The sequence below is a fragment of the Colias croceus genome, chromosome 2 (assembly GCF_905220415.1).
Source record: "Colias croceus chromosome 2, ilColCroc2.1".
Classification (NCBI taxonomy): Eukaryota; Metazoa; Arthropoda; class Insecta; order Lepidoptera; family Pieridae; genus Colias; species Colias croceus.
In genome coordinates, this window is record NC_059538.1 from 3,030,061 (window position 1) to 3,046,536 (window position 16,476).

The following is a 16,476-nucleotide window of genomic DNA, read 5'->3' on the forward strand; positions in this document are numbered from 1 at the left end:
TTTGTTTACATACACAAACGTAACTGTTTTACCAAACAAAAGTATAAGAAAATCAACGAACAAAACTAAAGAAAAATTAAATTAAATTATTTATTCGATCCTCGACACTTTAGTGCGCGAATGTCACTCGGCACGGCTGAAGGACGCGACTGACATGGGGCGGGCGGGGGTGAGCACCCTCCGCGTCACGTGACGAGCGACCTTCAGGCGGCGCACCGACCTTGAGTGCCGTTCGCCCCGCGCGGGTCAGAGGTGAATGCACGCACCCCGCCCCGCGCGCGCTCCCGCCGACCCGTTGCCTTGCCGCGGCCCCGAAGAACGAACGCCTGTCGCCTAATTCCACTCACCTCACTTCTACCATCGCACCACGCTCAGGCGCCGACCGCCTCCGCCAATGCTCCGACCTCATGCACCCTGTCGCCGCGAACAGGTATTAGCGACGCGGCACACCTTTCCCATAAAATATCACCGACAAGTTTATTGACATCGAATCGCTTAAACAATTGCGCAAATGTTTCTATTTTTCAATTACTGAACACGTGCACTGATTTTGTTCCAATTATAAAACACTTGTTTAGTTTAATTTATTGTCAATTCACTCACGAAATGCTATCAACAAGAAAAACATTGAAAACAATGATCGCAAACTATATCGACACTATGTCCTCTCACCTCCGCAAAACAAAGCGGAATAAACCACACTCCACAGAGACAGATATCCAGTGCAATAGCAAATATACTTTTTGTATAAAGTGCCATCTAGAGGATGACATTGAAATAAACAGTTGATTAAAGAGACATCTACCTACCGGTTAACTATAACATAAATGTCACTCGTATTTAAAATGTATATAATTATCAATCTTTCACAGATGTCACTACTGAGAGTATTAAAAATTAATATAACATTATTTGTTTTAATTTAAAGGCTTTTTTATAACTACCTATATATTGCAAAGTAAACACGATAAATTTTACATTCTGGGATTTTACAAAATTATGTTGAATATCAATATTTAAATTAAACTGTCACAAAATGACATCATTGTCAATTTTGCTGTCTGTAAATTGCTCCTATTTGTCATGTTTGTCATCTAACAGCTGTGTTTGCTTGTGAACGTGTATTTTGTTGTAGTTTCTGTGAATTGTGAAGTTGTAGTTTATAAGTAATACTCCAACTAAACCTGGTTTTCGCAAGGAAACATCCCGTTTTACATAAAAGTTCGAATATATTCCAAAACAAAATTATTTAGAACCAGTGTAAAAATATATCCTTGAGAAGGCGACTTGATTAATTAAACAAACATATTTTACTGTAACACTCAAGGCTGTAGTAATAAAAGCAAAGTTTGTGACTATTATGACAATAACAAAGGCATAATGGGTGAGGAAAATGACCACTTCGGCAGAACGGCTAATAAAAATGTACTCTTGAAGATTGTTATACTGGGTGATGGAGGAGTAGGGAAATCATGTTTAATGAGCAGATTCATATCGAATCACTTCGACGATCACAACTTTCACACGATAGGAGTTGAATTTATGAATAAAGTTGTGGAAGTCAATGGCAAACCATACACATTGCAGGTAATTGTTGTATTTATTTCATAGTTTCATATTGTATTGTTATAATTGACTCAGAATTTGTTTAGATAACTGTTTTTTATATTATTAAATGCATTGTACGCACTATCATTGTAGTAATGAATATACGTCATTAGATTTATGTAACAGTCATGTAGTAAAATATTATAATTATTTCAGAATTAATTGTATAGTTTTATAAAAATTTTGTTCTGCTTCTTGACATTTACTTTTTGTCCTTGAATTTATGTTATATGTCAGATTATGTTGTGCTAAATAATGATGATACAAGTTTTTCAAACAAAACCAAGGTTCTATAATCAAGTTTTATCTTAAATACTCAAATATTTGTGTTGTAAGTTTTAACAAAAACTCATATAATAAAAAGAAGTTTAACTGCCAAGCATCATTGCGAACAAAATTGTGATAAGTTTATTTTAAGTTATAGTGCGTTTAAAGGAAATTTAGTTACTTCAATTAATAAATGTTCATTTTGAAATAATGTCAAATAATATTTACATGAATTTCAAAATTATCAATGTTAACAGCATTAATTAACAATTTGGTGAATATTAAGTTTAGTTGCCATGATAAAATTCAATGATACACATAATTTATTGGTTACCTATGAGAACAAGGTCTAATGCCGGGTCCAGACTGGTGAAACGTAACATGCAATGTAACATGCAATGAAAGAATTCACCGTCCACATTGCTGCAATGTATCATGAAAGGTAACACACTTTGTAACAATTTCTCATAGTTTGGACGTCTTGCGCGCGCGAATTGTGCATTACACGCGCATGCTACGAGCATTACAAGCCGCGCGCGGAGCGATCCGAAATTTGTCGGTTTTTCGACGAACACAAAGGGGCGCGTAGTGTGCGCAGAGCAGCCAATGTGGACGGTCGTTTGAGAACGCAACGAACATGGAGGACGAGACTGCGTGGAATTTTTGTTTGGTATATTTTGGTTGGTTAATTTATGTTTGGTATTATTAATAATGAAGTACTGATAATCGTCATAGCAAGAACGTGGTCTTCGGACTCCATGCTTCGTGTGATCTACCGGTTTGACGCGCACGAAAAAAACGTGTATGTTCGCGGCAGAATGGCGGAAACAGACGAACGCGGGATGTTCGTAGTGAATGCGCGTTATGAGCGCGCTATGCGTCCACACCAGCAGCGAACATGCAATGAAAGGCAGAATGTTACATTGCATGTTACGTTTCACCAGTCTGGACCCGGCATAATGATCAATTAATTAGTTATCATTTTGTGGTTTTCTTGCAAATATGCCATTTATTTTAAGTATACAAGGTGAAAGGTAAGACGTTTGACAAATTTTTACAGTCCAATTTTTTTTATACGAATTCAGCAAAGTTGTAGAACAAAAGTTGTTCAGTTTCATGAGTAGAAGCTCGTGTCTAAATTTGTCAAACGTCTTACCTTTCACCTTGTATATCAAATTACTTTTTAATAATGATAATAAACTGGATACATAAATAATTTATTTTAGTGAATGTGGTATTTGTATTACTTATCCTGGGCTCCTTGCATGATCTCTGTGTAATAGAAATATCTATAATATATTATATCTAACATAAAGGTACTTTAAGATTCTGTCCTATAAACATTACAATATTACTAATAGCTTGATCAAATTCCATGATGCATTGTGAAGATATCTATACTTAATATTATAAAGCTGAAGAGTTTGTTTGTATGTTTGAACGCGCTAATCTCGGGAACTACTTGTCGATTTGAAACAATTCTTTCGGTGTTAGATAGCCCATTTATCGAGGAAGGCTATAGGCTATACATCATCTCACTAGGGCAAACAGAAGTGGAGCACTGCGGGTAAAACCGTGGAGCACAGCTAGTGTTGAATATAGACGAAAAGTAGGGCGATTGCTGGGCGATGGCTAGTTGGTTAAAAGTCTTGTCCTGCTAACCTTAAATATTTTATTAGTCTTAAGCGAAAGTCATATACCTTGCAGATATATGAACTTATGATATAAACTGAGTAGCTAGTAACAAAGATAGTTTAAATGAAGCCTTATTCTGTACCTTTTTAAAACACGGTTTTGGAATATTCCTTTATAGTTTATAAGCTCAGAAATACAATATAAGGATACGAAGTATGAACCCTTGTGTTACCAACTTGAATTTGTATTAAATTGCTAAAGTAGAATAATAACAACAGACGACCTTTCATGGTAGTTAGGTTGCTTTGTAAAATGTCTTTTTCATATGTATAGTTACAAGGTTTTTCCTCATGCACAGCCAGATTAAAATTGCATTGCCCTGGGCACTTTTAAAAAACGCAACCTTGATCTTGGATTTCTTTTTCTTTTTATTTACTTTCAAATAATATTTTGTATATTTTTCCTCTTCATCCAAATTCCGCTGTCCTGAATCAAAAAGCAGTCAGATCCATATGTATGTACCTGTAAACTTTTTTAGTTCAACTAATTTTAAAAACTGTTTAGGTTTCAAGTTCAAATCATTAATTGACAGTAGGTACATTAACTTTAAGGAAGTACTAAATTATAGCTTTCAATTAATTAACAATGGCCTTTCAACAAATGGTATAGTTAATTGAGAAATTTTCCTTTCTATATAGATATAATCATTTAATATTAATATGTACAGTAATTTAAATTCTAGGTAAAAAGTACAAACTTGTTTTATTGACATTTTACATTGAATACCTTACAGGTTATTTTACTCAAATTGCATTGATATTCATGATACATATTATCATATATAAGTCTGTAATTCTTTAAATTCCATTCATTTTTTATGTAGTTTTATCAATATGTTTTCATCCTGAATATATTTATGCACCAGCTGTTCCCCGCGGTTTTACCCGCATTGCTCCGCTCCTATTGGTCTTAGCGTGATGATAGCCTATACTAAGCCTATAGGCTTCCTCGATAAGTGGGCTATCTAACACCCAAAGAATATTTTAAATCGGACCAGTAGTTCCCGAGATTAGCGCATTCAAACAAACAAACTTTTCGGCTTTATAATATTAGTATAGATTAGTATAGAATTATAGATTGTAAGAAATATGAGAATGTAAATAAAAAGTATATTATGTGAACTTGCCTCCACCGCAGAAAACTTAATAGTATATTATTTATTATCTGTGGACTGTGGTAGTATTAACACATATCTACTTACTCATCACTAACACATAATGGTGGAATTACATCAAACGAACATTATTTCATGATCTTTTAGTGTAAACTGTAAACAAAAACTCGTCAACTTTTTCGAAAAATAAAGGTTTTATTACTTTATACGACTTTTTTGGTTAATATTAAATTGCATGGTCAGATATCATTTACAAACTTAATGATATATCTTTTACAGATCTGGGATACAGCTGGCCAAGAAAGATTCAAGTCCCTCAGGACACCTTTCTACAGGGGCACAGATATATGCATATTGGCATATGCAATAGATGATAGAAGTTCGTTTAACAATATAAAAACTTGGTTGAACGAATTCTTGCACTATGCTGGAGTTAAGAATGGCATTGAGAAATTCCCTTTTGTTGTGGTTGGTAATAAGGTAAGCCATTTGATTTTTGATATAACATAATTCATGCAAAATTTAACCCACATAGAAGTGATAGTTTTCAGTTAGTAACAGTCCTTTAAACCTTGTTTTTTTTTTAATTCATATTCACTGACTTTTTTGTTCTTTAATTTGGATTAAACAATTGGCTAAGTGTGAGTTGACAGTTTTTTTTTAAGTTATACTTCTTTTGGCGCGATGGAGAAAAATGATGAGAGTGAATTTTTACGATGCGCACGCACACCGAAACCTAAATTTAACAGCATGAAGTTAGTTCTAGGTGGTATGAAAATTTATAACTATGTTCAAGTTGTATATTCTAGTATTTTTTCCATACGTCAAAGAAGTATAACTTCTAACGCGTGTACAAATTAAAAAAAAGAGTGTGTGTACTCATGTAACACACTCTTTACACTGTACTGTACACACACTCCTTTTATTAACTTTTTGTTTATTGTTGCCTTGCCAGTTATGATGTTTTGTTTCACCAAATAATCATATTTTATAATAATTACAGTCAGATGTATCGTCAAAAGACAGGGAGGTATCGTACGAACAGTTGAAGCAGTGGTGTGAACAAAACAAAATTGGAACCTACATAGAGACTTCGGCGAAAACTGACAATAATGTTGTGGAAGCATTCTCTTTGGCTGTTCAAAGGTAAATAGTGCTTTAAGTTATTCATATGCGGTACTCATAGTATATTTAGTAGGTATGCTGCTGTATTCATAAAAATGTGTTCAAATTTAACTTATGTACAATTATACAATAACAAATATTTAATATAATATTTCATAAATTTTTCAGAAAATCAAGTCTTGCAGTTGCAGTATCAAAATTATATCAGACTCCAAGCGCTTAATTCAATAAAAAACATATTTTTTACATCTTATTACTTATACTAAAATAAGTAGGTAATAGCTGTGGTAATAGTCAACATCTTTTAATATTTCAGATGGGCTAATTTAGAAGAGAAAGCGGAGAAAGAACTACGCATGTTACACCATCCCGATACGGTGACACTACACGGTTCGAACACGAACAGCGGCTTCCGAGCGACTTGCTGCTCTCGGTTCATGGACGTATGAACCATTTTCCCATAGCACATATTGTACCATAAAGTTGAAACAGATTACATATCATGAGGTATTGACGTACAACCATAGAGAAACCATAGTTTTGTAATATGTCAAAGTGACATTGACAGCTTTTGCAAAAAAAACAATAAGAAAAACAAAAAAATGTAATGCAATAATATTCTTAATTTTAATTTAAACTTTAAAGTATTGAGATTTTCAGTGACGTCTAAAATTTCGAAATTACTAAAACATGTATGTTGGCGAAATGAAATGGTAAGTTAAAAAAATCTGTTCAAATATAAATTTTCTGTGCATATGAAATAATGGAGACAACAGCATCAGCATTTCAGCTGATAAGATAAGAAAATTATCACTGGAATATTTTTATTCATTTAATCTCTTAGCAAATGCATTTACTGCAATGAAAATCTAAGTCTTATGAATATCTTTGTATTGCAAATATAACTTGTAGTGTTCACAGATTACTTCATTTTATTGTATTTTATTGTTATTTACGTTTGCAAAGGTTTTATAGGTAGGTATTTTACGTCGCACATTCCAGAATGTATTTCTATAGTTTATGAAATTACTTATAAAGTAAATTGAAACTCTTATTTCTATGTATTGTAATTATGGATTTCTCCAATTATATCGGAGTCAAAGGGTTTTAAATCTTTTTAGTATTTATTTTCACATTGTAACAAATATTTTAAAACATTTTAAACGTCGTATATTTGATCACATCTTGTAATGGTTAGTGGTAATGAAAAATTGTAAATTTAAACTAAGTGCCTAGTTTCATCTTTTTTTGTATGTTTGTTTGGACGCGATTAACAAAATCATTTCACTGTTGGATATGTAATATGTATGTGATCCCTAAGTGATATATATGTATGTAACACCGGGGAAAGCCGGGACGAACCTGCTAGTATTAAATAAATAGTTACCACAAGAAATGAGGTGTGCAACAGTGCACAAAAATATATAATTTGCACAAATGAATGCAGGATTTGTTAATGGCCTTATACTTGCTTCAAATCTACCTCTGTGATGTGGTATATTGCTCAATTTTTAGCACGCATCATATTTTTTACATAAAATAATAAAAACAGGATATGCTGGTCGAAGTAAGTAAGGTTTTATAAAATTGAGAACGGTAAGAAAGGAAATTTTTGTAAGAAAGTGTCTAAGTGTATAGTTTTGTTAAAGTTATAGGCATTTAAATTTCATTTTAAATTATATTTTATTTTATTGTATTTTTTTTAACTTCCTTTGTATGATTTAAATGGCTGTATTCTTGAATTTTTGTTTCATTGAATAATCGATGTGTACTAAAAATTAAGTAATAAGTTTATTTTAATATTCAATTACATACTAATTAACTAAATGTTTTTACTTATTGCAATGTAGTTGATAGTTATTTGCGATCTGTATATAATGGTATTATAACTTTGTACCGGTTATTCTATTGTTTTGGTACTTAGTCTCGAAATATATGCATTTATATGTGTATACCAAGAAGGTGTATACGAAAATAATTTTACAGTACTGAATAAGTTTTTGTATATCTATCTCTTTCTAACGCATAAATGACTTTTAGAGTGAGCAGGATATTATATGTGTGCGCACTATTTTGTTAGTTCTATGGCAGTACGGATAAATAAGAATGCTATCTTTCTCGCTCGAATGTAAGGTATTTGACTTGGTAGAAAGAGACAGACTGCTTTTAATCTCTTTCTAACGCATAAATGGCCTTTAGAGTAAACAGGATAGTATACTATGTGCACGTACAAGCAGTTTTGTTAGTTCGATGGCAGAACGGAAAAATAAGAATGCTATCTTTCTCGCTCGAATGGAAGGTATTTTAACGTGGTAGAAAGAGACAGACTCCTTTTTTATGAATATGAAGAATTGATTGAAATTATCTTGAAATAATTGACTAATCGTGTAACTTCCGAGAGAAAATTATTGGATAATTGAGTCTACACCATAATTATTAACGTAATAATCTCCCTTTCATATAAGATCAGAATAAAATTAATTCTTGAAAATTTGGTTGTTATAATGATAAAAACTAGAATTTAAGGAAATTATTGTAATCTTGCACATGGGCTTTAATGTAATGTAGTACATCACTCAGTATTTATAATGAATTCATGTTTAGTAAAATTATATTTGCTTATTATTTGTTGGCAACTGCTTAAATTTTATCGCATAATATATTTATGATAGCGTATGTTTGTAGTTTATTATTGACTTAATTTTTTACTTGTGTGTTATTTCGCATTTTAGTCGCACCTTTATAGTGCATTTACATCAAGAGTAACATAGTACATCATTTCGTGATCTTTCAGTCGAAACGAAAACTCGTATGCAGTATTAGTAAATTGCATAGAATCTTTTTGAACGCACTTAGAACAAGAATGCTCTACGCCCGCGCCTGTTTACAATAAAGAATTTGACATAGTGGGGTTAGAATGGACATTCGCTCGCTTGATGTAAATGCACCTTTAGATTTTACGAAGTTGTTGAAAATTTATATAATTGTTTTAATGTTAAATATGTTTGATTTGTTCGAAGGTTAGTGTTGCACATGTTTAGGCTATAATTATTCTTTAAATTGGTTGTGGCAGTTTCTTAATTGTAAGAGAAAATCATGTATTGTTCATTAAAAGGAAATTTTTGTTTGTTTACTTAATACTAGTGCACTGTAGGTTTACGTGGAAAAAAAGTCATTCCATGTAATACAAGTATATAATATGGACCAAACATATAGGAAAATAATATTCCAATTATTATAAACCCATAAATCAATTATTCCAAAAATAATACATTTTTAGAACTGTGTACAGGTAGAACCAATCTTTAAGGCAGTTCAGAAGTTAGAAGAATAAGTTTGTGCAATGTGACACATTATAGTTTACGGCTCTATAAAGGTCGGTGCTATCTGTATTCTGTACCTAGATTTTTTAAGGTTCAAAAACGTGTATTTCTGTCCATCCCAAACATCTAGCTCTCATAATCTCACGCACAATATTCTGTTTTTATTGTATGTACAGTTTTCATACTCTTGTCGTAACTTCCTGCCAATTTCCTACCGTCATCACGCGTGATTGACATACGTCCACTGACCTCTATAACTATACTACCCGTATATATTATATTACTCTATGAACTATACGCTGGACTGGCTATCCCATACAAAATGACAGCTATTTGCTGTGCCGATTCAAAGCGCCCCCGGTGAAAGTTCTGAGAACTAATAAGATTACAAATTTCGTCGCTTCATTTTGTTTACACAGGTTTAACCTCTGGATAATCTGAGTCTGAATCAAAAATAGTGTCGGTAATATTTCTATCATTGTAGTCGATATCAGAAAAGTTTTTATCGATAATAAACCATTTGTTTTACATCACAAGTATTAGTTCCATTCCCCTTCACTGGCCTCACTGTTGCCGTCAGCGCCAAAATGGCGATTTTCAAATAGGCACAAAAAATGACAGCAGTAGCCTGTCCAGCTTAGCTGTCCAGCGTATAGTTATAGAGGTCAGTGCATACGTCACACATAAACCGGCTACTCACCTACCTGCAGCAGGGGCAATTTTAGAATTGGACCCTTAATTGACTCCTTAATAATTGTGATGTGTATAGGCAAGCAGGGGCAATTAAGAGAACGTGAGTAGCCGGCCATACATCATATAGCCGAACTTATTATAAACACTGTTGTAGGTATAATTTTTATGTTTTATCACTTCTAGCGAACATGTAGAATATAAAATATATTTATTTGGCCGCGTAGCAGCACATAATGCACTTATCTCTTAAGTTTGAAGTTTAAGCTGTGATGTTTATAACCTGTAATGAGGATCAGAATAAAAAATATTTAATTTATTTTTGTTTTGTTCATTGCCCCCTTGATAGTCGTGTGAGGGCATTTTCGCCAAAATGTCTACAATCCAATTCACGGGATGTCCCACACATAAAAATTGCAATAAACTCAGGATTTTATGATTTAGAAGTGTTGAATTAATTTTAAATTGTTTAGGATGACTTAAGATTTCTTGTTTTAATTTTACTATATGAGAAAATTAAACCAAAGTTCCAAAATTTAATCCTGAAAACTGACATCTTAAGGATTGCAGTACTGTCCCCTTTTCGAAATGTGATCTTTATTTAACAATTTCTCAGCAATTTCGCTATTTATTACTTACTGCAAACGTTTAAATTATTGTAATTTTGTTGTAGTTTTCAAGTGTAATAAACTCATAATACATTTTAATACAATTATATTATTTTAAATTAGTTTTAATCGTGTCCCCTTGGTATCTGTTAACTGGACATGTCCTGCACCGTTACCGTAAATGCTCAATAATTTCGTTCAGTTTTTGTTCTACCTTCCACAATTTTTTTATACAAATAGCAACACCAAATCGAACACGAGCTATGTCATAAGCAATTTGAAGTGTCAGACATTTTAGCGTTCATTTATGACAGTGTTGTGAGCGGTAACGGTCATTTTGCAAAGTTTTCACCTCATACTGAGGGGTAAATGTTTCACGATTCTAGAACGATTTTGTAATGTTAATGTTAAAACAAAGGTAGTTTCACATGGTGACATTATTTGTGGTTTTATATAGATTAAAGATATTCAATTATCTTAACATATATTCAGTTAATGATTAAAAATCTAAGAAAAGATGTGCGACCGTTACGTCCTTTTCGTTACCAAATGGCTGGTAACGTATTAGCTGGACCAAAAAAGTAACGAATAGGACAGCGTAAACATATGGATACACTGAGAGAATTTTTAGTACTATAAAATTGCTCTGCTTATTAGCCACCTGCCAAATTTAACTTGAGGTTTATAAATTTGCTTTTGTTCTGAATTTAAATTTAAAACAAATTGCATGTCAACTTTGAGATAAATATGCTAGCTACAAAACTACATCAAGTAAGAGCTTTAAGTAGTCATTCTTAATTAGTCCCAGTATGTCCTCAACTTTACTATGTCAGGACCGTTACTGATTGGTCAGATATACGTGACTGTCCCCTGAAATATTGAAGAGTTTTGATAGTTTTTCTTTATTTTGTGAAAAAAAAATAATATTTTTTTATATAATTTAGAAACAAATGCACTCTCAAGTACTGATTGGTATTGTAATTCTAGATTTGCCCCTAGTTATTTCATTAATAAAATAAAAGTTAAGTATTGCAATTTCGTAAAAGTAACGGTCATGACAATTTGTTACAAGTTACAATAAGTAATTATTTCGTTTTTAACTAGAGTTTATGTTCATTTGCTAGACAAGACAATTATTAAGCTACTACATGCCAAAAAAACCCAATTCTAACTTTAGTTTTATTTCAAAAGCAAAATATTCTTAGGTAACATTCTGGACCAAAAAACGTGCCTAAGTTACTATTTTTCACTATTTCATATAAAATCGGGGTTTAAAATAAAATTCAAAAACATTCTTAGTAAAATTTAATAAATCTATTACTCTAATAAACCAACAATTACCCAAAATACTTAAAACAATATTCTGTAGCATATTTTGAGAGGTGGTACCAATTGAAAAAAAAATGCCCGTGAACGATAAATTACATGAAAATTATTTTGAAAATTATAGCTATAAAGGTTATAAAACCTGCGTGACTCATTCGTAAGCTATTACACAAGTGCTACCTGCGTTAAAAACAACCGACTTCAAACTTGCACTTGCAACATTTAGGGTCAACTCACACCAAAAGAGCGGCGAAGCGCGGCGAAGCGGAGCGCAGTTTCCGTGTCATATGAATTTTAACTTTATTTTCATTACTATAATACTTATTATCGCACTAGCTTCCGCCCGCGACTCCGTCCGCGCAGATGTCGGTCTTCGCGTGGATGGTTTATTTCTCCATTTTGAGTAACTCTGACAATGATATCTTATAAATATCTATTGGACGCAAATACGGCTAGGCCTATATTAATACGCAACGTGTGTTCGCGGTTCTACAGAACAACGTCTATGGATAAAACTGAAAAATTAAGATTAATTTTTTTCTACGTATTTTTTCAGGATAAAAAGTATCCTATTTTACGCCCAGGATAATAAGGTATAATTATACCAAGTTTCATCGAAATCGAACCGTTAGTTTTAACGTGATGCCTGAACATACAGACAGACAGACAGACAAAAATTTTTTTAAACACATATTTGGGTTTGGTATCGATCCAGTAACACCCACTGGTATTTATTTTTTCAATATTTTCAATGTACAGAATTGACCCTTCTACAGATTTATTATATGTATAGATGAGAAGCTCGAACGAGTCGCGCTGATGCCCGCGGCGTTTTGGTGTGAGTTGACCCTTACAAATACAGATAAAAATGCTCATAAAATAAAAACTACTGGGCCTATCCGAATAAAATTTTTATGGGACCAATTCGACACCTTCCCGCATCGAACAAAAAAAGAATCACGTAAATCGGTTCAGAAACCTCGGGGTAATCGGTGTACATACATAAAAAAAACATACCGGCCGAATTGATAACCTCCTCCTTTTTTTTGAAGTCGGTTAATAATAATATGCTCGAGAAATTGCTCTAGTCCTAGAGTACACCCACCCTTTAAAAAAAACCTTATAAAATGGTTGGTTTATCAACAGTTATTTATAACGGCGTAGTTGCGCTTCGCAGTTTCACCCGCGTAGCTCCGCTCCTGTTGGTCTTAGCGTAATGATATAATATAGCCTATAGCCTTCCTCGACAGATTAATGGGCTATCTAACACCGAAAGAATTTTTCAAATCGGACCAGTAGATATTGAGATTAGCGCGTTCAAACAAACAAACTCTTCAGCTTTATAATATGAGTATAGACTATCGTCTATCTATAGATTCGTACTTCGTTTGTAAATCAATTGTAAATCAACTATGCCCATTCTGAATCATTTTAATACTTATATTATGAGAGAATTATTAGTGCGGTGAATCTAAGTTATATTCAAGTATCTAATAATATTCTGACCATGAAGTAAGTAGAAACCACATGAGTGTCACGGATAAATTCGATACCTCTACAAGATTTTCATCTGGAATAGGTTACTAGTCTAAAGAAAATATAGACTGGGTCTTCGCATAGCTATTGTTCCCAGATTCCTGCGATAAAAACTATATAATACGACCTATATTTACGGGTCTTAGAGCCGGCGCAGATAAGGCGAAGCGCAGCGCGACACATTTTTCATTGTTAAACTATTATCGACAGACGACATTGTCCTCATTGAAATAACATTAAAAAAAACGACAGCGCGCTACTTTTCGCGTGTGACGCTTCGATGCTCCCCGAAATAAATTGTTGTTATTTTATTCTAATGAGATCAATTTCGATAATAGTTTAACAATGAAAAATGCGCCGCGCTGTTCTTCGCCTTATCTGCGCCGGCCCTCATACTATTTTTGTACCTTTATCCAAATCGATTTAGTAAATAAAGTACACGAAGAGACAGACAGCGTTACTTTCGCATTTATAATGTAAGTAGTTCTCCTACTGGTAGTTTCAGTATAAAAAATAAAACAAAATAATTACCCAGAACAATTTTTAATAAATATAATATTTACTTACAATACGCATACATCTTTGGAATTTATCACTATAATGAATTTTAATACAAGATAGGTTACATTTTTCTTTACAATCTTGTTACAAATTACAATCATAAACACTAAAAATATAATAAACATTTAACTGACGTTTAAACCAATCCACTGTTTTTTTACAACAAATAAGTTACAGAAATATAATAACTACTAAAATTATGTAAACTCTTACAGAATTCTTGGAATATTGGTCTCGTATTGCTTTTTAAATGTACAACATCAAAAGTTTTATTTTGTTATTAAGTTAAGTATTGAATAAAAAACAGGAACAGAATTACTGAGCGTATTGCTTTACCATGTAAACTAATATAATATTTCGATGATTCACCTAAAACTAATGATTAAAGATATGTCAGTACCTATTTATAACTAAAAGTGTCTTCAGAAATTAAAAACCTTGGGCCTGCATTACCTTTATTTTATAGAAAATAGAAATATGAACAAATATAAAATATACCATCAAAACACTATTTTAAATGGGTGCTAATTAAACAGGCTTCTTTTAAATATCATTATTCGCCCCCAAAAATGTATGTTGCCTTCTAAATTACTAAGTCAGCCACAATTAACGAGCATCTAAATAATATTATCTTAGCCACTAGTTATCTTCTATGTAAACCACTCTAAATACAACTCAGCATAATGATTATTTTTTAGCATCTAAATTTGGAGCATGCATTCTAACAGTAAACTTCTAAAATACTATTAAATGACATCGAAAATTATATTTATTTAGCTTCTAACTTTTTAACTCAGTACGTTTAAAATGTAACTCATCCCTTATTAATTGATCGTCAAAATTTTGCTAAAAATGTCATCAAATAGTCGGTATATTGGCCACTAATATTATCTGAAGCTATTGGGGAAGAGACAAAATAAAAGACTTTATTTTTGAAAAATCAATTGTTTATTGAAAAACCATCATTTTACTTATAGTAAATAATAGAAACATATTATGAAAAGAATGTAGATAGGTAAACAAAAACCATTATTGGATAATTAACGCAGCTCGCGCTTTAGTTGGCCTTCCACGCTTTCGTTTTAATCCAAGTGGTTGTGACTTTGCCTCTAGTGGTGGCGTCACATATTTCAGTCTGATTGCAAGGCCTATTAGATGTTTGCAGCTGTACTTGCGATAAAAGTCTGGACAATCACAGCAACCAGTAATCCACTCGGTCTGATTGTTTGGTAGTACTACGTTCCAAGATGAAAAAAACACTTTTTTGTATTCGTCAAAACACCTGAATTTCTTCTCAGCTTGATTAATTTTGAATGAGTTGTTGCCTGGAATTAAATATGTGGTGCTGTCCGGTGTAGAATGTACAACTCTAATTTTGGTATCAGTTTTAGCCCATTGATATCCTGTTGTCCAATCTGATAACTGCAATTCAGGTTGTGTCGCAATTTTTTCTTCTGTTGCTTGTAGTGACCAGCTATTAACCATTTCCTCTGCTACCACGAGAAAACGGGCCAACGGTATACGCTCGCGGAGGGTGTTGTGGTCTTTTATAACTCTATTAAAGGACTCGAGTGCGTTGTTCGTCGCTGGTGATATTGGTGCTGCACCTAAATACCAATTTGGGTTTTTTATTAGCCATTCTTTTTTAAAATATTTTACGAATGCTTTTTGGTCTTTCCATTTCTTCAAGAACAACTTCGAAGCAGCAGAAAATACTTCAACAGATGTAGCTGATTGCAATGCATCAATGTCTTCCAATAAATATTTTCGAAAATTCTTCTCTGTCGTTTGGTCCAATTTAGTACAAATCTTCTTCTTAGCGTGGGCCCAACACATTTTCACAATGGCTTCTTTTCCAAACACATCACGAAATGCATTCTGTATATTTTTTGCCGCGTCGCAAACTAGGATCTTCGGTTCAAAGGTATGAGAAAAAATTGACAAAAGATTGCTCTTTACTCCTTGAAACATTGTTTTAAAATCAGCTTTACATTCATTTGTAGATACTGTCAAGCAAATGGGGTGAAATTTTCTGTTTTTATCGGTTGTTCCTACTATCAATACAGGATACCCTTGCCAAATCAATTTATATGTTGCATCTGCATGCAGAATGTCCGCAGAAATACATTGTTTCAACAAATTCTTAGTAGATAATACGATACGAAAACTAGGTGGATCACTTTCTAAAATATAATAGGCTATCACAAAGACTTCGTTCTCGTTGTCAGGGACATTTGTATGATTAAAAATCCATTTTTCTAGCTCTCCTAAAGAAATTGTGGATGGTCCATATTTGATACGCCGGCGATCTGCTAAATAGTTATAAAGCTGCCGTTTTGTAGGTATTTTAAGTTCAGGATTTTTCTTCAAATTCTCCAAGATAGATTTCGGCTTTAGGTGGAGGTCATACAGTTTATTAATTTCAGATTTTGTTTCATCGCAAATACCATAACGGTAGCTATTCTTAACAAAATCGTGATTATGCTCGCGATCTGTGCTATAAAGTAACACTGCCTCTGTATCCGCCTCAAATAGCAAATATATTTCTGCAGCACACTGTACTCCTTTACGTGGTACTTTGTTGCATCTATAAAAACGTTTTTTTCCTTCTATGGAATAATGT

At 32.9% G+C, this 16,476-nt stretch overlaps 2 protein-coding genes across 2 annotated transcripts in view; one reads left to right on the plus strand and one right to left on the minus strand.

The window, feature by feature from the left end:
* Window positions 1-678, minus strand: part of LOC123701943 (nuclear hormone receptor FTZ-F1 beta) — a 34,978-nt gene extending 34,300 nt beyond the window's left edge. Inside the window, exon 1 of the mRNA XM_045649578.1 lies at window positions 348-678. The gene's annotated coding sequence lies outside the window, so the exon portion shown is untranslated. The remainder of the gene's footprint in view (window positions 1-347) is intronic.
* A 419-nt stretch (window positions 679-1,097) lies between these two features.
* Window positions 1,098-7,050, plus strand: LOC123701967 (ras-related protein Rab-9B). Its single transcript, XM_045649604.1, has 4 exons — window positions 1,098-1,587; window positions 4,964-5,164; window positions 5,688-5,830; window positions 6,126-7,050. Exons 1-4 carry the CDS (start codon window positions 1,381-1,383, stop codon window positions 6,256-6,258), a joined length of 684 nt encoding a protein of 227 aa, XP_045505560.1. The 5' UTR covers window positions 1,098-1,380; the 3' UTR covers window positions 6,259-7,050.
* The last annotated feature ends 9,426 nt before the right edge of the window (window positions 7,051-16,476 follow it).